This window comes from Lagenorhynchus albirostris, chromosome 10 (assembly GCF_949774975.1).
Source record: "Lagenorhynchus albirostris chromosome 10, mLagAlb1.1, whole genome shotgun sequence".
Classification (NCBI taxonomy): domain Eukaryota; kingdom Metazoa; phylum Chordata; class Mammalia; order Artiodactyla; family Delphinidae; genus Lagenorhynchus; species Lagenorhynchus albirostris.
The window spans coordinates 79,224,136-79,248,648 of NC_083104.1; the positions used below are offsets into that span (position 1 = coordinate 79,224,136).

Genomic DNA, 24,513 nt, shown 5'->3' on the forward strand with positions numbered 1-24,513 from the left:
CTGTGAACAGTGCTGCAATGAACACAGGGGTGAATGTACCTTTTTGAATTACAGTTTTGTCCTGGTATATTCTCAGGAGTGGCATTGCTGGATCATATGGTAATTCTATTTTTAGTTTTCTGAGGAACCTCCATAACGTTTTCCACAGTGACTGTACCAGTTTACATTCCCACCAACAGTGTAGGAGGGTTCCCTTTTCTCCACACCCTCTCCAGCATTTATTGTTTGTAGACTTTTTCATGATGGACATTCTGACCCATGTGAGGTGATACTGGGGACCTTCTGAAATGCAAGTTCTATATCTTGGCCTGGATGGTGCTTATACAAGCATTTACTTTGTAACTCTGCTAAACTGAATATATAAATTTATATACTTAGACAAAATAATTTACTAGATTCAAATCAATCTAAATTTTTATCAGTAGGGGACTAAATTAATTATAAAATAGTCACTTAATGTATTACAAACCATTAAAAATGAGGTAGCTGTGGTCCTTTATCTTTATAAGGATCTGATGTCCAAATTGTGTCCAAAAATGACAAAAGTCATGTTAGAAATGAATCTAGTATGATACCACTTACATATATAGCAGTCCCCCTCTTATCCATGGTTTTGCTTTCTGTGCTTTCAATTACCTGTGGTCAACTGCAGTCTGAAATATTAAATGGAAACTTCCAGAAATAAGCAATTCATAAGTTTTAAATTGCGCACTGAGTCGCGTGATGAACTCTTGCTCCATCTGGCTCCTTCCCACCCAGTACAAGAATCATCCCTCTGTCCAAGGCCTCCACACTGTATATGCTCCCCAACAGTCACCTGATGGCCGTCTCAGTTATCAGATCAACTGTTGCAGTATCACAGTCCTGTGTTCAAGTAACCCTTATTTTACTTGATAATGGTCCCAAAGTGCAAGAGTAATGATGCTGGCAATTCAGATATTCTTACTGAACGTAATTTACAAATTAAACTTTGCCATCAGTATGTATGTATATATAGGAAAAAACATAGCATATATAGGGTTCAGTACTATCCATGGTTTCAGGCATCCACTGGTCTTGGAAGGCACCCCCCCAACGGATAAGTGGGGGACTACTGGATGCAGAAAATATCTCTAATCTTTGGAAAACAGACAAGAAACTAGTCGATGATGCCTTAAGACGGAGACTAGGAACCAATTTTGTATCATGTGCATTTGTCACCATTCAAATAGAAAAGAGCATTTATTTTAAAATGTTTGCTGATTGTACGGTTCTTTCCAGATTCTATGTCTAGGCTCACCTTTTTGTAAAGTACTTCAGCAAAAAAGAGGTAGTGGCATTCACATACAGCTGCCTGACCATGACCATGTTCATTACACAAGGACTCTTCCAATCAAACATTTCTCAAGCACATATTTTGAGCCTGGTGCTGTTAGGCACTGTAAAAATAAAGGTAAATGGGACGAAACTGGAGCTCTCATGGAGGACAGTGAGGAGGAAGAAGAAGGAAAGGAGACCATTTGGTGCCACTGGAAAGTCTCTTCATGCAGCTGTTCAATTCTGCCGCTCTTTGTGTTCAGGAAATGCGGTTGGGTCATAGCCCGTGTCTTGACGAGTCTTAGAACTCAACTAGAGGACACATGTTTCATAAACCAACCCCACAAGTTTCATACTAGACAAAGTACTATTACTTCAGTGGTAGCATCTTCGTCTTTCTGTTCCTCTGAAACTCTTTCACTCTCTCCGTTCCTTCATTCTGTTTCCAAGAAGGCGTAGATGAGATCCTGGGCCTTTCACGTCTGCTCTGTTTGAGATGATTCCAAGGACATTGAAAATGCAACAGATAATGCAGTTGAGGTGCTGAGAACCCCAAATATTGTGGAGAAAAAAAATAGCCGAGGACATTTCCTGCCACAGATGGGACAAATTTTCAATTCTCCCTGAGGAGTACTCTAGCACTCCTGAAAACTGTCCTAGTACTCTAGCACTCCTGAGGAGTACTCTAGTACTCCCGAGGAGTATTCCAATATTCTAGTACTCCTGAGGAGTACTCTAGTACTTCTAGTACCCCTATAGTACTAGAAAGGAGGAGGACAGGCCAACAGATCACTTGTGTGAAGAGAGAAGTCTTGCCTTCTGCTCGTTGTCATGATTCTGATTTATCTGTGGTTACCTTTTGAAAACCATTTCCTAAAGAAATTCTTTCAGCCATTTCCCAAAACAGCTTTTTAAGTGGCTAGAAAAGATTTCGGTCATTTTTCTCCCCCGGTTTTACTGAGATATAATTTTATTGAGATATCACTGACATATAACCTTGTATAAGTTTAAGGTGTACAACATAATGGCCTGATATATGTATATAGTGCAAAATGTTTACCACAACAAGTGGTTGATATCCATCGCCACACAGTTATATTTTTTTCCTTGTAATGAGAACTTTTAAGATCCATTCTCTTCTTAACTTTCAAATATACAATACGGTGTTGTTAACCATAGTCACCACGCTGTACATTACATCTCCAGAACTTATTTATCTAAAACTGGAAGTTTCTACCTTTTGATCACTTTCACCCAGTTCTCCCACCCATCACCCTCCACCTCTGGCAACCACAAATCTGATCTCTATTTCTATGAATTCGGGTTTTTAAATTTTCCACGTGTAAACGAGTTCATACAGTATTTGTCTTTCCTTCTCTGATTTATTTCACTTAGCATAATGCCCTCAAGGTCCATCCATGTTGTTGTAAATGACGTGATTCCTGTTTTTTTATGGCTCAATAGTATTTCATTGTGTGTATATATACACACCACATTGTCTTTATCCATTCATCTGTCTTAGGTTGTTTCCATGTCTTGGCTATTGTAAATAATGCTGCAATGAACATGGTGGTGCAGATAACTCTTCAGGATAGTGATTTCATTTCCTTCAGATATATGCCTAGAAGTGGGATTGCTGGCTCATATGGTAGTTCTACTTTTAATTTTTTGAGGAACCTCCATACTGTTTGCCGCAGAGGCTGCACGAAATGACATTTCCACCAGCAGTGCACAAGTCTCCCGATTTGGATCATCTTAAAGGACAGAGGTTTAGAAGCATTTCGTTGTTGCAGTGATCCAAACCCATGTACCTCATTTCTTCGTCAAAATCCCATTTGCTGCTCTTGCCAGGCAGAGAATATTGATGATGGGGCTGAGAGGTGTAGGTGAGGAGAAAGGGGTCTTCCTGAGGTGAATGGCAAGTGGTGGAAGGGTGGTAGCTGTTAAAATCCACATGCACCTTCTCTTCGTAAAGTTCACCCCCTTGATTTGGCCAGAAGGGGTGACAGCTAGTTTTGGGTGCTGGTGGTTCCATGGGAATCTGCTGGAGAAAGGGTTCTGAAGAGCTCTGGGAAGGGGAGAAGTCGTAAGGCCAGCTGGTCAGAGGAAAAGGGTAACTGGGACAACTGTTGTCATTGGAAGGATTTCTCCCCAAAGCAACATTCTTATTCCATGTTTGCAGATCACTGTAATCAGAGAAGACTCCAGAGACAGGAGGCTGAAGCAGGTCCTGGCTGCTGGAGACCCGACTATTGGACAAATTGCATTTCTCGTAGAGCTGAGTGGGGCCCAAGGTGGGAATGGGCTCTCTGGGGTCAGAGGTTCTCCCCAGACCATAACTCTCAGAGAAGGACGAGCCATCATTCAGTGCCTTCGGCTGGGGAGCGTTACCTATTAAATGTCCACTGTAACTACCAGGCAATTGGACACCTTCCTGGAAAGACCAAGTTAAACTTTCCCAACTTTGTGTTTCACCTGGAAGAGGCTGGAAAGGAAAGAGAAAACTCATGTTAATAAGTTAAACTGACCTAACTACCCCAGGCACCCACGAGTGACCCTGCACAAATAAGTGCTCTGCAGATTTTCTTCATTCCTTGCATACTTGAAGCACAAACACACGCAGGGCTTTGCACCAGCACCCAAGGCCTGGAAGAACTAAAGGCTGCTGCCATTTCTGTTTGGAATCTGACCGAATTGCCCTTTACTCAGACAGGAGTGTGTTTAAAATGTTTCCCCGCAAACGCAAGTCTGATATCCTAACTGACTCTGTGAGAAACTTGTAAGGGGCTACTTAAGGAAAATCAAACTTTATCTTCAAAGCTTTACCTTATCCTCAGTATAACTCTCAGGGGAACCACATTTCCCTCCTTGACGTTTCTATTTTTTAGTGCTGTGTGGATTCCATGAGACCAGGGCTTATTTCTTTTCTCAAGAGATTTTGAACTCATTTTGTTAAATTGTAGATCTCTGGAATACGAGGTGGTCGATTTATTTTTACCAATGGAGAAAGTAAATTGTCCTCCAGTTCATCACAAGGAAAGAATCTGGTTGAGAATTAAGTTATCCTCTTATTTATGTAAAGCTATCGACCGATGGGGTTGGAAAGACTGTGACCAGGTAGGGTGAGTGGGAGGAAATACCCTTCAACTTCTCCCAGGGCTGGGAGATGGGATAAGACCAGTCATTGGGATTCAGGGGCTCCTATTTCCCTACAAAAGACTCAAATTACAATTTTTTTTCTTAAGGTACTTTAGAGCCTCCAGGGATGGACTGGCTTCATTTCTGTACTCCTGAAATGTGGAACATTGGACAGTAGAAAAAGTATAGGAATTAGTAACACTATTAAGCAGACAAACCCACAAACCTACAGTATGACACCCATAAAGCCATGAGCTTCACATCACAGTTTGACTGCGGGAAGAAGCCTCCAGCCCCACATCCCTGGATGAGCACTGTTTTCAGAAACTGCCTGGTTATTTCACCTTGGTGGAGTGCGCTGAGGAAATCATCTGCTTTAGGGAAGAATGAAAAAGCACGAGGCTCATGTTTTGTGCAGATCATTTCATCTTGGTTCTATCAGAAATACAGAGCGCCAAACATAGGTTAAGTGCTAATTCGAGTCTCTTTTTAATTGTAGTAGGGAAGACGATTCTGAAATGCTATGGACTTTACAGCTGAGGGCATGCTACAAAGATGGTAGAAATGAAGAGGAAACCCGCAGATTCAGTTTCTTTGGCAGAGGCTGACTCACAGGTGAGCCTGAAGGTATGTGATTTTCAGCTTCATTCGTAGGTAAGGGACAGGGAAATCTACTGCCGCCACCACAGGGGTGGCAAGTCGTCGCACGTTTTGAAGCTGCATGGGGCAAGGTTACCTTTATCTGTGGGCCCTGCTTCATCTTCGAGGAGACAGAGGACGACGCGGAGTGTGCTTTCTTCATTGCTCTTCTGGCCTCGGCTTCCAGTTTGGTTTCTGGCTTTGGATGGTCATGCTCTCCCTTGGACTTAGAGGAGACGAAGCAGTGAAATAAATAACTAGATGCGCTTCACGGTGCGTAAAGCTTTATCCTGCGCCCTGCCATCGGACTGGGTATTGCTGAGGTTGACTACTAAGACAAGATTGGAGCAATCTTTTTTTGTTTTAATTAATTTTTATTGGAGTATAGCGGCTTTACAATGTTGTGTTAGTTTCTACTGTACAGCAAAGTGTATCAGCTATATGTATATATATATATCCCCACTTATCTGGATTTCCTTCCCATTGAGGTCACCGCAGGGCATTGAGTAGATTTCCCTGTGCTATACAATAGGTTCTAATTAGTTATCTACTTTATACATAGTATCAATAGTATAAAAAATAGTGTATATATGTCAATATATATGGGAGATATGTATATGGAGATATATGTATCTCCCAATTCATCCCAGCACCCGCCCTTTCCCCCTCGGTGGAGCATCCTTTTAAGATGCTCCCAAGCCCCCCAGGCACGTCCTGCTTGCCCACCTGCCTTTGCTGATGATGCTCCCTCCTTGCGTGGTGTCTCTCCCCAGCCTGGCCAAGTCACATTCATAGTGATGACAAGTAATGCTGATTACATAATTCTCCCTGAACCTTCGGCGCAAGGCTGTGAGGGCTATACCATTATCATCCTTCTCAGGAGGCATGGAGGGGTTATACCACCTGGGAAACCTCCCCTAGTACGTGCGGGAGCTAGGATTCAAAGTGTGCTAGAGCCAGCCAGGCTGAAAGCCAACTGTTGGCCATTCAGGAATTCGCGAGCTGGTTGTAAAAACAGCTTGACACTGTGCTGTACACCTGAAACTAACACAGCATTGTAAATCAACTATACTCCAATAAGAGTAAAATTAAAAAATATATATTTGATGAAGAAACGGAATTAACAAAGAGGAAAGAAGGGAAAGAAAATTTCAGCTCGTCTTGCACACTTCTACCAAAGAAATCTTTCCAGAGAACCTCTGTCAAGCTTAATATCTTCTATTCTCTTTTACCTTCAATATTAATTTTTAACGTGCTTTGCCATGAAACTCCATGTTCAATCTTATGATCGTATAAGTAGTATGAAAGAATATATAGTAAAATAATTAGCTTTTTCAAACAAACAAACAAAAAAAACCGGCTTGATATCAGCCATGATGGGAATTGTTATATCCCAGAAACTGGCAAACCCTACACATCAGAATATTTTCTTTTCAGAGACAGGTTTAACACGGACTCAAACCCAGGCAGTCCAACTGTCAGAGGCCACTGTTTCTACCACCTCCCCCATGAGGACTTCTTAACACATTTTACAGAAAACTGGAGCTTAGGGGCGTAAAGCAATGTGTCCACGTTTACAGAGCTGGGTCTGTGGAAGGCCAGTGCTTGCCTAAGCAGATTACTGACCGCAGCATCCCCTTCGGAACCTGAGGCAGGGGCAGCCACCCCTGTCCTGGCCTCCAGCCCCTGACTCCTGTCTCAAGGTTTGGGGTACAGACGTTTGCTTGCCCAGAGGGTCCCCCAGGAAGGGTGCAGGCTCCCCTCCACCTGTGCATTTCCTGGAGGAAACTCCTGCTGGTGCTCTGTGAAGAGTTCCTGAATTAAAGAGAAATGGAATCTCTAACTCAAATCCAACCTGGAAAAATATGAAGCGTCCGTCGTGCCTCCAGAAGTTAGTGACAGGAAAGCCCCCGTGGCCTCGGCAGGGAACGAGCTTCAGGGGCCCATCGCAGTTGGGACAGTGTTTCCCTACAAAGGAGCAGAGGAAGGCGACTTAGGAAGGTGACCTAAGTCTGTGCGGCCCTGCCGATTTCAGATTCCTGGATGGCAGAGAATCCACCTGGGTACAGTTTTATAGGCTTTCGTACACTGGCCATGACCCCTGAGCCCAGGAGGCCAGACCACCAAAGCAGCGCAGGTCACTTTCACACGTGGTAGAGGAAGCAGTTGCCTACAGAGCGGGATATTTTACAGGACAGGGGAGAGCTCCTTTGAGCAAAAAAAAAAAAAAAAAAAAAAAAAAAAAATCCCTCCCTCCTTATTTACTGATACTTGAAATTCTTTGTAGAGAAGCAGAAAAAAATTCTTTCACTTCACAATTAGAACTAAGGGTCAAGGAGCAAAACCACATGACGGAGAGAACGCAGCTACTAAATTTTCACTGAAGTGTAAATGACTGATACCAGATCCTGCCCTGAGAGCAAGTTCTGAAAACAAATTACAAGGAAAGAACATGAAGTAACTTGAGGTCTGAAGTGGGCAAGGCACAGGGAATGCCAAATGCATCTATTTCACAATCTGATGAATATGATAAAAAACAAAATGAAGAATTATCTCAGCATGTGATTATGCATGAACCTAAATGACATGGAATTGAATCTAACCTCAGAGTCAGTCCCGGCTTCCACTCTAGATCAGAGCACTCATTGAGATCATTTTGGGGACCCCATTCCCCAAGATGTGAGGTGGCGAGCGTGATACACAGCTTTCTCTTAAACTTTAGGTGGGTGTGCTGGTGAATTAACGTTAGTTCCCTAAGTGATGTGTCTTCCTTTTAACAGAGGCCCCGAGTCAGGCGTCTTAACCCGAGGGAGGTTAATGGTGGGTGCCCTGGGCGTGGCAGATCTTTGGCACGGATACCGGAGCCCAGGGAGCTGGCTGGCTTTCCTTAAGATAACCTAAAGGACCGGCCTTGGTCTCCACCACCCTCCAGTGCGAAGGATGGGCCCTTGGGAGGTGCGGGGACGGACGTCGTGGCCCCTCGGGGCAGGAGCCCCACTCACTCTGCTGCTTCTGCCGGGCCTTGTCGCAGATGGCAGGCCTCAGGTAGACCTTGCGGCCCTCAGCGACGAGGCAGTCGCGGCTGCAGACCACCACGCCCAGGCAGGACTTCTTGAGGATGCGGGAGTTGTGATTGTTGGTGTTGCGCATGGCCCAGCTGCTCATGTGCCGCTGCGCATTCCTGTCCTCCGAGCTGTAGATGTGCTTCTCGTAGGCATCTGGCCATTCCTGGAACCAGTCCGTCTTTTTCACATTCTGATGAAAACACAAAGAATATGATTATAGTTTCAGCTGGAAAACAGCACTGTGCTTAAAGCTGCTTTTGGCGCTCGAGAGCTGGGCACGAGACCTTTAGCAAAGACCAAACTGGATTTCACTCTGCCGTGAGGGTCTGAGCACACGCAGCACAGCCGCGAGCACGTGATTCCTGGGTCCACCCAACATCTGCTCCCTGGACCAGAGTGAGTTGTGATGCCGCCCCTCTCCCCCGATTGCTGTTTCTCTAGCCTTTGGTGATAAGAGTGAGGACCGTTTCACTGAGAATGTTGGAGGGTGAAGTAACATGACTGTGCTCTTGCACAATGAAGAGGACAGCACTGGGGCAGGGCAGTGAGATAATGTCTCTCGCCGGGCGGTGGTTACCTTGTTGGGAAAGCGGAGGGTTTATACGAACCCACCCGAGATACGCGGTGGAAGGCTGGAGTGCCGCTTTCTCCCCCGTGGAGATTTTCTCCCCTTTGCTCTACACTCATGTTCACGCGCCTCAAACAGGGCAGAGGAGTGAGGAAGAGTTTACTATGACTGGAAACGTCTGTGCTCTTGACCAGGACGGGCACAATTCCCTGCCCATGAATAGCTAACTAAACTCTCCTTTGAGTGGGCAGAGACACAGGATACTCGCTCCTTAGAGCATAAGTTATTTAGCTTTCTGTGTCTCAGTTTCTTTATCTGCCTAATAGAGATAACTAACTAGACCTGCCCACCTCAAGCGGGTCTGAGAATTAAATAGGATAATATATAAAAATTACTTAGCACAGCACCTAGTCTGGAGGGAGCTCAGAATAAATGTTAGTCACTGAAGTTGTGGCTCAAAAGGATGTGGCGTTTGACAGATTCTTAGGGTGAGAATCATTAAGGGGTCTCAGTAGTCAAACGTAGGCTGTGCCCACCCCCGTGGCTTCCAGAGCCTTAGTATAAGAACATTTTCAGCAAGAAGATTATAGAAGATTATGGTAGAAGATTCTAGAAGCTACAGGAAGAGAGATCAGGGTGCCTCTGCTTTGCTTCCCCAACAAGAAGACACAGCATAGGATATGAGAAAGGAAAGACAAGACGTTTGAGAAGGAAAAAAAGTAAACATCATTAGGATGGAAAAGCTACTCAGGGAAGTCGGTGTCTCTTCAGTTAGATTTCAAGTTTAGAACATGCCAAAGAACTTTGTAATGTGAGACTCGGGGTCGGTGACTGTCTCTGAAGCCGAATTTTGCTATTCTCTAAAATGTGGACATTGATAAAACATGCTTCACAAAAGTACTGTGGAGAGCAGATGTGCTGTGAACTGTAAATTTTATATAATTAATGATAGTTGTCATTTTACAGAACTTTATGGGAACTGAGGTGGGTCTGAGGAAATAGAAATGAGAAGTGTTATGTACATGAGAGTTAGTACTAGTTAATAGCGAAGAGTTGTGGTCTGAAAACTAGGGCCATGGGCCTAATCCAGCCCAATGCCTGTTTTCATAAATCAAGTCTTATTGGAACCCAGCCGTGTTCGTTCAAGTGTTGTCTGTGGATACATTTACACACCATGGCAGCGTCCAGTAGTCGCAGCGGAGACTGTATGGTCCACAAAGCCTAAAATATTTCCTATCTGGCCCTTCACAGAGAGCTTACCAGCCCCTGGTAAGAGCACAGCCTGTGAAGGCCCTGGGTGAGGGCTTTACAATAGTTCCTTCCCTCTCAGGGCTCCACTTCCTGCTCTGTGAGATGGAGGTCACAGGACCACCTGCCTGGCAGGGATGCTGTGAAGAAAGACTGAACGAGTTAGCACACACAGAGCATTCAAAACAGTGCCTGCTATTCACAACAGCCAAGACATGGAAGCAACCTAAGTGTCCCTCGACAGATGAATGGATGAAGGAGATGCAGTGTATCTATACAATGGAATATTACTCAGCCATAAAAAAGAATGAAATAATGTCATTTGCAGCAACAAGGATGGACCTAGAGATTATCATACTAAGTGAAGAAAGTCAGAGAAAGGCAAATACCATATGATATCACCTATACATGGAATCTAAAAAAAAAAAAAGATACAAATGAACTTATTTACAAAACAGAAATAGACTTACAGACATAGAAAACAAACTTATGGTTACCAAAGGGGGCGGTGGTGGCTAAACTAGGAGTTTGGGATTAGCAGATATAAACTACCATATATATAATAAACAGCAAGATCCTACTGTATATCACAGGGGACTATATTCAATATCTTGTAATAAACTATAGTGGAAAAGAAAACAAAAACAAAAACAGGGACTTCCCTGGTGGCCCAGTGGTAAAGGATCCGTCTTCCAATGCAGGGTACGCAGGTTAGATCCCTGGTCGGGGAAATACGATGCGCCTCCGTGAGAGAGCCCGTGTGCTGCAGTACAGAGCCCACATAACCTGGAGCCCACGTGCCGCAACTAGAGAGAGAAAACCCACATACTACAACTAGAAAGAAGCCCGCGTGCTGCAACGAAAGATCTCATGTGCCTCAACGAAGATCTCGCGTGCCACAACTAAGACCCGACGCAGCCAAAAATATAAATTAAATAAATAAATAAAATAAATAAATATTTTTTAAAAAAACAGTGTTTGGCATAGGGAACTGTATTCAATATCCTATAATAAACCATAATGGAAAAGAATATGAAAAAGAATATATATATATATGTATATATATGAATCACTTTGCTGCATACCAGATACTACATTGTAAATCAACTATACTTCAATTTCTAAAAACAAAATAAAATAAAACCAGTGCCTGGCACACAGCAAGCTCCACATCAGTGTTAGCTGTTACTCTGTCGGATCCAGGGCCACACACACCAGCCAGTATGATTGTGAGGGCCACCAGCTTTTAGGACAGAGATGACCCCCAGAGAGGTCACTTCATGCTCGACAGGAATCCAAGCCCCTATAAAACAAAAGCTTAATTGGTGCAGATCTTGTTAGTGACCTTTCTCAGCAGTGACAATGCCCCTCCGCTGCTGCCCTGTAGCGTGGGAAGGGAATGCTGCTCGAAAAGGGCAGGAAGAAGGGGGATGGCATCCGGAGGAGTCCCCTCTGGTCCATCGGGCAATTACAGTCGAGTGTCTAGGAAAGAGGCCTGGCCAGGCCAAGATGCTGAATGAGCTGTTTTTTCCAGTTCTTTCCCTCTCTCCCCGACTTCCCTGGTAATTCTGAGCTGGACAAGACTCAATGCCCGGGGTGAGGAGAAGACCTCAGGCAACCCCGCAGGCAGGCCTGTCTCCTTCCTCCACCCGCTTCTCTTCTCTTCCTTCTGACCTAAAGCTCTAAACAGTGCTCTCTTGTCTTCTGCCACAGAAATGCTACAGAAAACATAATATTTTATCTTCTGAAATAATAAAAATGTAGGTTAAAATGTTAAACTATGAACCTTTAGCAATTTGGACTGTGGATTTGAATTCTTCAAATACAAAGCACAGTTGTCAGGGCAGCAGAGAAAAGGGTGAGGTGGACTTGAAGGAAAGCTGAGATTTTCATGTTTTAAAGGTGAGGGGCCCCTTCAGTCTGGTCAGTGGCATAGATTCCACCAACCAGGAGGAATGACAGTGTCTGTGAGAGCGGCTCAAACACTCCAGTTAAAGCCAGTACTCCCTGCCTGTGGAGGAAGAAATGAGTTCCACTGTCTTTTTTCTCTCTCTCAGGTTAATATATATTTTGATCTCCCTTTGAGGTTTCCTCTTTGATGGATTATTTAGAAATACATTGTTTAGTTTCCATGTATCTACAGATTTTCCTGTTGCCTTTTGCTATTAATTTCTAGTTTGCATCCATTGTAGTTGGAGAACACATTCTGTGTTTTTGATTATTTTAGCATTGTTGAGGTTTGTTTTAAAGCCCGCAAAACGTTCTACATTCCAAGGTCTGTTAAGCATTTTTTTTCAACAGCTCCTCCACTGGTACCCTAGTTTTCCAGTTCCATTAATAATGCAGTAATAAGATTGACAAAGTATGACCTCAAGAAAATTACTTAAGAGTAAGTGTACTTACATCAAGATATTCTCTTGGCTATTTATTTATGACCAGTCTTTTGACCTGGATACTTAGTGAGATTTTTGACATTTTTTGACATTTTTTGACTTTGCAGCTATGAGAAAACCCAGATTCCAGTGATGCAAAGGAACCCAGGTGTCAACTGAATGATAAGGAACTCTGAAAAGCTCCCAGGTTTAAGGCACTAGAGAGGAAACTTTTAAAAGGAAGAATAATTATTTCTTAATCTTGTTTAGCAAATCCCCACAAAACATTTTTTTCTTTTCAGATCTTCTGTTTATTTTAATTTCTAACTTTTCATGAGTAACTCTTTGCTTTTATCAATGATGGTTTTGAGTAAGTTAAATGCCTGCAGTTCTGGCCTGACTCTGTGGAGGCTGGATAAAGGAGAAGCGGTATCAAAATAATCAGAAGCTAGACAAGTGATCAGAAACGAGTGAATGAAGGTTTATAAAGACATACATGCAGCTTAAAGCAGGGAGAAGAACACATGAAACAAATCCACGGAGGGATGATTTAGTGAGGGCAAGAGACCATCCAAGCCCTAGATCTGATCATGATGCTTTCCAGCTCAACAAGCCTAACGGCTTCCCACTGCCTTTAAAAAAAAAAAACAAAACTGAATTGGGACTTCCCCGGTGGTCCAGTGGCTAAGGCTCCGTGCTCCCAATGCAGGGGGCCCAGGTTCGATCCCTGATCAAGGAACTATATCCCACATGCGGCAACTAAGAGTTTGTATGCCGCAAAGAAGATTGAAGATCCCGTGCGCCACAACTAAGACCTGGGACAGCCAAATAATTAAATAAAATTTTTTTTTAAAAAGAATGCTTTAAAAAAATTTTAAAAATAAAATAAAATAAAATAACTGAATCATCTTAGGATAGCCTGCGTCCAAACCACCTTTCACGCCGGTAGCCTCCCAGCTCCCCTTGCTGTCTGTGCACAGCTTCCCCATATGTAGCCTTTGAACAGTCTTCAAAGTGCTCTACTCTGCCTGGATTTTCTTATCTTCACCTGCCCTAATCCTCTCACCTTTTACAATGTATGTGTCCAGAGAGCCTTTTGCCAGATGTTACGCCTTGCTCCCCATGCCTGAGTCATGCTGAATTACGTACGACCTCTTTCAGCGCCTCCGGCATTTTTCTACACAGCATCGATTCTCTGTTTGGACACTGGTATTGCTTCACTGGCCCAGAAGATCATGAGCCCTTCCGTGAAAGTTAGCATAGCTTAACGGCCCCTGTATCCCTGAGCCTGCTGTGGTGTCTGGCACATCCCCGGCACTCAAAAATCTCTGCTATCCTGATAAGGATGTCATTGTTCACTGTTGCCAAAAATTAACCCACAGATCGTGATCTATCTGGGATGTACAAAGGGCTATGGAGTTCCCAGGACCAAAAGATGCAGTGAGCACTCTTGTAACCATCTCAAAACTTGAAGCAGGGGGGTGCATTAATAAGAAAGGAATTTGTCTACAAGCTACAGGAATTTGCAGGAATCCTGGCAAGAATATAAAAATATGAACAATAAACTGTAAATTCTTTGTATGGGTGGGAAAAAGAATGAAATTGGGGAAATGTATAATAGTAATAAGCCAGTGCATGTTATTATAGATGTAATCCTTTAAAACATATGTTTTAATGCTCGAACAGATGGTCTGAGGCACACTCATCGCCCAAGGGGCTCCATGAAAAAAGGGCTCTGTAGTCAAAACTATGATAGGGCAACAATGCCAACAACTTCCTCTTGGGAGAGCCGCCAGTGCAGTAAGAAAGGCACCATGTTGGCAGTAGAGAAACTGGCGGTCCAGTGGTGAGGACTCCACGCTTCCACTGCAGGGGGCACGGGTTCGATCCCTGGTCAGAACTAAGATCCTGCATGATGCACAGTGTGGCCAAAAAAAAATTGGCTTAACTTCATTGAACTTAGTCCTTTTCTTCCTTCGCAGCATCCATTAAAATTCCTTGTAACTTACACACTATAGAACACATTTTGGGAACACATTTGTTCTAAACAGCTTAGACATTTAAGAAAGGTATCTAAGGAATTACTATTTTCATTTTACAGAGGAGATAATGAAGACTTAAGAAAATAGATTGGTTTAGAGTCACACAGATAAGCCATAGAGCCAATCATTCGTGAATTTCGTATTTGTTGTTTGTGTTTAACACGTACCAGGCCCTGTGGTTGGCACCCGGCCCCCATTCTAGGGTGCAGGCCGTCTTCCAAATCTCAGGTCACCGAATCCTAGACTCTTAGAACTGAAAGGGTCCGTAAGAGACTATTTAGTGCAAGCACTTCATTATCAGAAGAGGAAAGGGAGCCTCAGAAAAGCTAAACCACCCCGTGAAATTCTACAAATAAAAAGAGGCAGGACTGGAATTCAAAGCCAGGACTTGGTCTCCTAGCCCTGTTCTCACCATACACCACTCTGCCTTCAGAAACACTCTTGAAGTATAAAATCTACTGTGCTTGGAAATCCTTCCAAGACCTTTTATTTTTCACCTCAACTAGGTCTTGATACGATTCCAAAGCCAGCATAAACCCAGATGAGGATGGTGTTGACTCTGCTCAGAAAATACTAAGGAATATTTTGCTCTTTTAATCATTTCCCTGGCATATTTAACGAATTGAAGGGCACTTACCTATTTCCACGAACAATCAAACTTTTTCTACGAACTAAAAATGATACACTTCCAAAGTTGAATGTGTATTTTTATTGTAAATGTCTCATTTTAATGTCTTGGATAGCTGAGAATGCTTGAGTTTTGGAAAATTCATGTTGGAACATGAACTTTTATGAGCCCTGAGATCCCCTCCAGGGAAGTGTTTCTTCCTTTTGTCTACAGATTTGATGAAAGATATGAATCCTCTGTCCCAGAAAAAATAAACGTTAGTACAGTGTTGCCCGTCACTTCAGAGGGTTCTTAGACCCCATTAAAGCTCTTACTCTACGATGTGACTTTGCAAAATCATCTATGTACCTGCTTCCTTCAACTCTTGTTTTTGAGGATGTCCATCTTCTCTATTTGAGAGCTGCAATCATGAATTAGGAATATGGGTCCCTGAGCCAGGAGTAATTAAAATTTACCTTAAAGTTTCCTCTAAAACAGCTACAACTATTGTAAACCAATTACAAGCAACTACAAAGATAAATCCTTAAAATAGATATTTGCATGATTTAGCTGTAGTGTATTGAACCATCCTTAAATGGATGGAAAGTAGGGCATACTTGGTGCTTCCCAGCTTTTCTAAGACCTACCCAGAGATAACACAGGAGGAGATTTAAGGGTAAACATAAAAAGAAACAGAAGAAACACTTGGGGGACTTCCCTGGTGGTCCAGCAGTTAAGACTGCGCTTCCATGGCAGGGGGCACAGGTTCAATCCCTGGTCAGAGAAATAAGATCCCGCATACCACAGGGCTTGGCAAAAAAAAAAAAAAAAAAAAAAATCTATAAAGAAACACTTCACTAGAGTGAAATTTGGAATGATCTGGAAGCCTTCATTAGAGTGAAATCTGGAATGATTATAAATCAAGACTGTGGGATCTCCATTCCCTCTCCCCTGCTTGGGATAGTTCAAATTTCTTGTTCTCCAGAATCAGGCAGATGAGCTTGACCTTTCACTAGATGGTACTGGTGGTCTCCCAGTCTTAGCTTTCCCAACCACCTTTCCCAACAATTTCCAGTGAAAACATTCTTCACTGGAAGAAAGGCCAAAAAGGGAGGTCAAGAAAGTCAGTTTTAAACAACTAATGTTGGGAATTCCCTGTCAGTCCAGTGGTTAGGACTTGGTGCTTTCACTGCCGGGGTTCAGTCCCTGGTTGGGGAACTAAGATCCCACATGCCATGTGGCGTGGCCAAAAAAAAAAAAAAAAAAAAAAAAAATTAAAACAACTAATGTTTTCCACCAAATTAAGAGTTTAAAATGTCAATTGCTGGGACTTCCCAGGTGGTCCAGTGGTAAGGAATCCGCCTTCCAATGCACGGGTTGTGGGTTCAATCCCTGGTCAGGGAACTAAGATCCCACGTGTCTTGGGGCAACTAAGCCCGCGCACCACAACTACTGAGCCCGCGAGCCTCAACTAGAGAGCCTGTGTACCGCAAACTACACAGCCCACATGCTCTGGAGCCCTCGCACCACAACTTAGAGAAAACCCACATGCCACAACTAGAGAGAAGCCCTCGCACCACAATGAAAAACCCATGCAATGCGCCGCACATAAGACCCGAGGCAGCCAAAAAAAAAAAAAAAAAAGTCAACTGCCAAAGATAAAGCAAAGAAAACATGAAATGAAAGTCACTCTGTAGTTGGAGAGGAGCCCCATGTCTGTGGACTGTGTACTAGTTACAAAAGGTCTAGAAGAGCACTCTCACCGGGACATTCCAGTGACAGATTTAGGTTAAACCCATGACTATAGCAAATAAGGTAGTATGGGAGCCTGTGCATTACAGAGGGTCGATCTATGGACAAACACATTAGCGTGGATTTTGTTTTACTAGCTAGCAGGCGGGTGCCATGTGAGCCAAGCCAACTTTGAAAGAGAAGGGAAGTAACATTTTCTTTGCTTCTGTCTGTAACCGGGTGAGTCTGGTCGGTAAGGGCTTGCTCAATTCATAGATCTTAGCACCTCCTCTCAAAAGTCCTCAGTCAGGTGTCCAGCCGAAGCTCTGGAGGAGAAGTGTTTACCCAGCTGGGACCCTCACCAAGTTCCTTCCAGGTCTTAGCAAGTTACCGGTCAAGGCTTCACAGCCAAATGCTGAAGCCGGTGTTAAAGCAAGTACATACCTGTGGCAGTTTCATATCATTAATATCCCAGCTTAACGTCTCTTTGTCCTCAGAATCAACGTTCTCAAGTTCCATGATAAAGTCGGGTCGCCCACAGGTTTCCGTCTGTCCAACTGCCCTCAGGAGTGCTTGAGAATTTTGCTCTCAAAGGCTCTTAACACAGTTGGATTAGTCCGCCCAGGCAGTTTAGACCAGTAGACTGTCTTCTGACACTAAAAAATAAATGACAGTAATACTGACCATTAAAGTGATAAAAATCAGTGCTCATCTGCCAGAAAAGCCTGTTTCATTGATATTTTGGCAAGCACCAACATACAAACAAAACCAAAATGTAGGAGCCCTTAGTGACCTTGCTGAAATAAAGCTTGACCTTGGGAAATCAAAAGGAGATCATCACTTTCATTCTCAGATTTAGGCTTCCTTCCTCATTGCTAGCCCCAAGCAGGAAGGCCTTAGTAAGGACCGTTGTCACCTGTAGCCAATGGTTAAAACCTTATCTTCCGTGTACCTGTGTTGGGGCAGGAGGGATAATTGGCTTAGAGTTGTTTCCATGGATACACCTTCATAAATTAGCTAACCTGGGGTGTGTTACAAGAGGGGAACATCACAACCAGATGTGTCTAGAAGTCTTTTTTAAAATCTAAATTTCCATAGAGATGAACAATCCAGTATGTATTTTATATCTTCAAATATCATCAAACGATAGACTCCTCTAAAACCTTGGCGATATTGACATTTCAAACCTGATAACTCTTTGTGGTGGAGGTTACCTTGTGCATTGTAGGATGTTCAACAGCATCCTTGGTCTCTGCCCATTAGGTGTCAGTGGCAACCCACCCCTCCTTGTTAAAAAATATCTCCAGACATTGCCAAATGTCCCCTGGGGGTAAAAACTGAGAACTATTGCTCTAAAATAGTGTTTCTCAACTTTGTTTAATTCAAAGCACCCTTCAAGACTTTCTGGCTTTATCTTTAGCAATCTCACTCTTCCCTGCCCCCTACAAGAAAATTCTGTCTGACTTTACTCTGATTAAATTGTATTGTATAAACAATAGATGTTCAAAATTGTTTGTGCAAACTGTGTTTTTTTTCCACCATGAGAAATACTAGTTTCTAGTTATAATTGGTTAAAGGGGATTTACCCCCCACCAAAAAAAAAAGAAAGAAAGAAAGAAAAGAAAAAGGAAAAAAAAAAGAAGGAAAGAAATTTAAAGGGTTCAAGTCTGGGGGAAAAAAAAGACAATCATTTTGAGATGAAATGTGCTTGTTAGCAGAATATGAAGTAAAACACGTTTACGTGTGTGACATTTCCATTCACTGGTGCGCTAGTAAAAACAAGGACCATGGGCTTCCCTGCTGGCGCAGTGGTTGAGAGTCCGCCTGCCGATGCAGGGGACACGGGTTCGTGCCCCGGTCCGGGAAGATCCCACACGCCGCGGAGCGGCTGGGCCCGTGAGCCGTGGCCGCTGAGCCTGCGCGTCTGGAGCCTGTGCTCCGCAACGGGAGAGGGAGAGGCCACAACAGTGAGAGGCCCGCGTACCGCAAAAAAAAAAAAAAAAAAAAGTAGTAAAAAACAAGGGCCATAATGATGTTACATAGAACTACTTAAAAATCACTCAAACCACAAGTTAGTTTAATAGTCTCAACCTTAGGAAGTCCCATGCACTCTGTTCCTCAGTTACTTAGCTTTATGTAACCTTAATACTTGTCACTCACTGAGATGTACTGAGGGCAAGTGTATGGATATAGAAGACTGTTGACCTGAACATGTAAATGAAGTTCTTGGCCACTAAATAACAATCTAATAGGAGTCTCTTCCTTCCCTAATGCACCTACCCACACTCACCTACAACTTAGTGGTCCAAGACTCAAAAAGATGAAACCCTTGCCCCCCAGTTCAAACACTGATGTGCAAGATTAAATCCCCATTGAGTTTTAAATCAAATTCTATGTCTGGCAAATAAACACTAAGTTACTGAAGAAATGATGCCATAGACTTAAACAAGTATGTTAGACGCAAATATCAAGGATAAATGTGATAGCAACGGTTTTATGTACTTCTTTAACATTAACAACAGTGACTTGGATGGTCTAAAATTTGTTACAGCTAACTGGAACAGGTTGACCTTTTTAAAAAACCTTGAATAACAAGATTCACATTTCAAAAAATCAAAGACATTGTTTTAAGCCTAGGCAATGTAAATAGATATAATTCTTTTGTTTTTAAATTAAGGGAAGGGGAATCAAAAATCCTGCTGCAGAAAAACGACATTGCTTTTTCGATTTTTTTCTGATATAAATTCTTGACAAATGAATGAACATGAACTTAATATTTCTCTGAAAGTTAAGACCAAAACACAGGAGAGAAGAAAAGATGGTTTACAGCCTTTAAAACATAAACAAGCCAATTCAGTTTTCCTCTAGGATTAAAAAACTCCATTTGTCAAGACTTTCTTTTTTCAAAGCAACTTGGGCCAAGCTTGAAACTTGTTCAAGTTTCATTATTTCTACAGAAAACCGACCAGAACAAATGAAACCCTGTAGAAATGAGGTGGCCATTATCACATCCCTTACATTTGTCTCTCCTCAGGATTTCTGGCTTCTTTACCTTTTTTTTTAATTGATGTATAATTGATTTACAATATTACTTTCAGGTGTACAACGTAGTGATTCGATATTTTTATACATCACAAAATGATCATCATAAGTTACCATCTGTCACCATATGAAATTATTACAATATTATTGACTATATTTCCTATGCTGTATATTACTTCCCCATTTTTTTTTTTTAATCTTACAACTGAAACTTTGTAATGGTTTCCTTACCTCTGACTTCTTATGGAGATGTAGACAAAACTGTGTCATAAAAATCTCATCTCTGGTTCAGGTTCCAGCAAGCTCTGATCATTTTCTATGCAGAAGCTGCTGTTCCCTAATCCAGGTCAAGGTACACTATGCTAATGAGCTCTGGCAATAATCCAATCAAAATCTAGATGCTCTCAGCTTGGGATAGGTAAGAGTGACCTGGGAGCCACTTAACCAGCCCAATTCTTTGCAGAATGCCAGCAATGTGGTGAATATTCTATAGTACGCCTATGAACTTTCCCCTTGTTTATGTCAAAAAGGCATTTTAACAGAAATGGACATTGCAAAGATTCTCATGAGGAAGTCCAGATGTTTTCCTTCTTGTAATTTCAAAGTTTGAGCCCAAGGCAGACTGATTAACGGTAGATTCTAATTCCTCCACCATCTACCTCTGCATGTGTACTAGCGAGAGAAGACAGACAGAGAGAAACGTGACAGTGATGGAATTTATTGGAATATATATTGGTTAACCAACATCTCCAAACAAGAAGCACTAAAATGCTGTCCTGCCCCTAACTATGATGCCCCACTAATTCTGAGCGTTCTAATCTCCCAGAATAATATAATCCTGCCTTCAAAAGACATTCTCAGCAGTCGGGGCACAGCCCACATTGGTTCAGTTCGCCTGCCATGTTCCAGGCAGTCTGCTAGTCTCTGGAGATACAGGGGATCATTAAAGCCATGAAGAAGTTCAGTGGTGGAAAGGATGAACAGACACTGAATCAGCCTAAGTTAACAAGATGCATGGAATAGAGGTAGTCTAGAAGGATGCACAGGGGGAAGGTTTTAAGCTGGAGGGAAAAGACTCAGGGGAAACTTTTTACACTAATAGGATGCCTGATCAGCCTTTTGAAGGACAAATAGTCAAGGCGTCAAGGAGTAAAAGAGGTGGCTCTAGGTAGTGGCAACACCATGGGCAAAGGTAAAGTGGTATGACAAGCGTGTGCTCAGCCTGATGAGAAGTCGGTACCTGTAGGAAGGTCCAGACCATCAGAAGGAGAAACGAGCACGCCGGAAGACAAGATGCTGGGGAAGCCTCACCGGCTGTGTTAGGCACTGGGAGACCTCGGGCAATGTTGGGAAGATGTCTCACTAGGCTTTCAGTTCACGAATGAACTCCTTCTCCATCTGGAGGTTAAGACCCTGCATGATTTTCTTGTGCTTTTTCTGGCTAATCTCGGTCTGCTCTCTGTAGGCCCTCCTTGGTCGGGATCTTTCCCCACCCCCTGAACAATGGTAGCAGGACACAGCCTGGCGTTGTGCCAGCTGGCCAAAGAGGAATGCCCATGGGGTCCAGCTCCAGAATCAGGAAGCAAAGAGTGGACGTGGAGCTGAGGGGCAATAAGGTGATCATTGAACCTGCCATGATTATCCACTTGCTCAGGGCTCCTCGCCAGAGCTGTCTTCTCCCCTCTATACATGTACACCCCATCCATCCTTCAGGAGTCCCCAAAATGTCACCCCTTATGATGTCTTCCCATGTTAGTCTAGAGCACAGGATTTCTCACTTCAGTTGTGTTCCAGAACTCTTAACTGAGTTATAAGTTGTCTTACATCACTTAAAACTAGCACTTTTTTTCTTAATTACAAAATAAATTCATAATCTTAAAAAACAACAGCAACAACTCATGTTCCCATCTCCTAGAGATTCCCACAGGTAACATTTCGGTCACTCCTTTCAGGCTCTTGTTTTCCTACATACCTCACCAAATGCAGGTCTTACTTTGCATGATTGTAATACGACTGTACGTACTGTTGCTTTAACTGTTCATGCCCGTTAGTCCTAGTTCCCCGCTAAGCTGCTATTTCCTTCAAGGTGAGGTTGGTATCTTCCACTCTTCTTCTCTTTACAGAAGGATCTGCTGGAATCCCAGCCTCAGCAGCAAATCCACCCTTGTCCCTTGACACGGGGGGAACTAAGGTGCTCCGTCTTCACGCTCTGGTTGAGCTCTGACCGTATGTCCCAGACAGGTGACGGCACTTCTGCTCTCTTAAGGCCACGCCCTACATTCTTGCCCAAATTCTCCTAATTGGATCTCCTCTGTCATTGTTATTAATAACAATGGTAATTACGAAAGCTTTCCTTGACCAAACGCTTACTATGTGTCAGGTGCCACGCTGAGCACTTGGTCCTTAGAACATCCCTGTGAGGTAGATGCTATTCTGTAGTCCTCACAACTACCTCATGAGATATAGTATTATTAAGCCATATTAGTATGAGGAAACAGGCACAGGAAGGTTAAGTAACTTGATCTTTATAAGACTGTGAAGTAACCAATCTCTTGGCATCAGCAAACTGACCTTGGTCAAAGAAGAAATATCAACTAGAGAAGAATGACGTTAAAAGGCATTCCCTTCCTGATAGAGTAAGTCTGTCTGACATACCAGCCCCTTCTGGCATCAAGATTCTCTTGCTTCCTTACCTCACCATTTTTCAGAATATTTCTTTCCTCCCCCAAGGCTGTTTATCAGAATTTTCTGTCCCTTCTGGCATGGGACCCAGTCTGACCTACACCGTTCTTCCCTGGAATTTTCCAAATCAGAGGTGGAGGTATTGCTCTTTCATTTCAGATGCCAAACTGTAAGCCTGACCTCAGAGCTGCTGTGGTCACCTCTGTGGCCACATGACAGATCTGAGAGATGAAACCAACAAGGGAGCGAAAAGCAGAGGAGAGAGACAGACGAAGGGAGAGGAAGGAGAGAAACCTGGATGCAGGCGAGCCCGAGGCCAGCCCTAACCTCTCCTCCCCAATCACGTGATCCTCAAAGACCATCTACACTCTCACCCCTTAAAGACGAGCAGCTTCAGCTTGCACCTGTGAGAGATGTACTAACACATCTCCTAAGTAAGCCTGAAATTAGCCCAGACTTCAAAATAAAGCACTGTCCCTTTTATTTATGCTTCTAAACGTGGACACCCTAAGGCACTTGTCTGATACCCCTTAAAATCAGAAAATGCTTGTTAATGTCTCACCTGAGTCAATGTGCAGGACCCAGGGAACAGCCATTGTTCGCCCAATAAGACGTTTAGGTAGCACAGGCAGCTTTAAAGCAAGTAGCCAAGAGACCTCTCAGAGCTCGCTTTTCTGTGCTGTGTAAAAGAGAACTTTGGATTTTTCCTTTAGGGTTTCTCAAATTTTAAGCCATTTGTGATTCTCACATGGAAAGTCTCCAAGTTTTGTCTAAATACGTCAGTTCTATAGAGAACCTGCATCATTTTAAAGTGGATTCTGAGCTGTATCTGTTCTGAGAAAGAGGAGGCTGACTTAGCATTCTCCTTCCAAATCTCTGGGCAGACAAGACAAACATGGTCTGCTGTTGAGATCTATAGTCAGTGGTTCAGGTGGGAAAGCCCCTGGCTGTCACAGTGCTTTTTGGAAAATATTGTGAAATTTTAAAATATTAAAGACTTGAGAACTGTTTTGCCCATAGAAATGAGGACTAACATATATGTATGTAATATCAAAATCACAAGCACAAACCCAAGTGTCAACCCCCCCAAAATGGGCTCACGGGCCCAGTCGCTCCACGGCATGTGGGATCTTCCCAGACCGGGGCACGAACCCGTGTCCCTCGCATCGGCAGGCAGACTCTCAACCACTCCGCCACCACGGAACCCCAACACCAACTTTTTAAAAGAAAAACTTAAGAACCACAGATCAAATGGAGAAGGAATATGATCCCACGATTTCTATGAAAGAGGGAGGTACCCAATTTTTTTCATAAAAATTTTTTATAGTTCATAAAAATATGGTGTTATGGTTATTTTTCATAAAAATATTATTTGTTAAAATGTAATAAGTTGTTACTGTTATTTTAGGTGAATTAATAAATATTAAAAAATTTTCAGCTCTGATTTCTAATATGGTAAATATTGACAAATATAACCACATACACATAAACTCTCTGAGGGTCTCAGCTTTTAAGAGTGAAAATGGGACCTGAGACCCAAAAGTTTGAGAACTGCCGCTATGAAGTACCAAGTCCTAAAGTTCTGCAACTTGGCCGTCAGGGGGAGGCTCTTTCTGGCGATATTCAGAGCTCAGTGTGCAAACTGCCCCATCTCTAGCCCTCCACGGGGCTCCTAGCTCAGGACTAGAAAGTGGGCAAGAATCGAAGGGAGATGATGAGGAAGAAGATGCTTTCGGTAAAACTGCACAGCATCAGCGCCCGTCGGACAAAATACCGCTCAAGGAGGGAGGCCCTGCCCACAGCCAGGCTTTTCGGCACCCAGGACCGATTCCAGCAGACCCAGCGCCCACCACTTCCGTAGCCCCGGAGCTCCTGCCCATTGCACTGGGGTGGCGGGGGGGGGGGGGATGGGGGTTGGGGGAGTGGGGGGTACATCCCGCGGAGATGGAGATGCTTGACCCGCAGGAGGGGGCGGGCTGTGCGGACCTTAGCATCCCCGGCTCTGAAGCGGCAGAGCAGAAGAGGAAGGAAAAGATGGACGTGTTGTAACCAAAGACTCAGTGATGAGCAAACACGAGACACC

At 43.3% G+C, this 24,513-nt stretch overlaps 1 protein-coding gene across 1 annotated transcript; it reads right to left on the minus strand.

Moving 5' to 3' along the window:
• Positions 1-3,046: 3,046 nt before the first annotated feature.
• On the minus strand, positions 3,047-17,225 carry GCM1 (glial cells missing transcription factor 1). Its single transcript, XM_060164230.1, has 5 exons — positions 17,151-17,225; positions 8,076-8,328; positions 6,929-7,041; positions 5,171-5,299; positions 3,047-3,781 (listed from the first exon to the last, which is right to left on the minus strand). Exons 1-5 carry the CDS (start codon positions 17,223-17,225, stop codon positions 3,047-3,049), a joined length of 1,305 nt encoding a protein of 434 aa, XP_060020213.1.
• Positions 17,226-24,513: the final 7,288 nt, after the last annotated feature.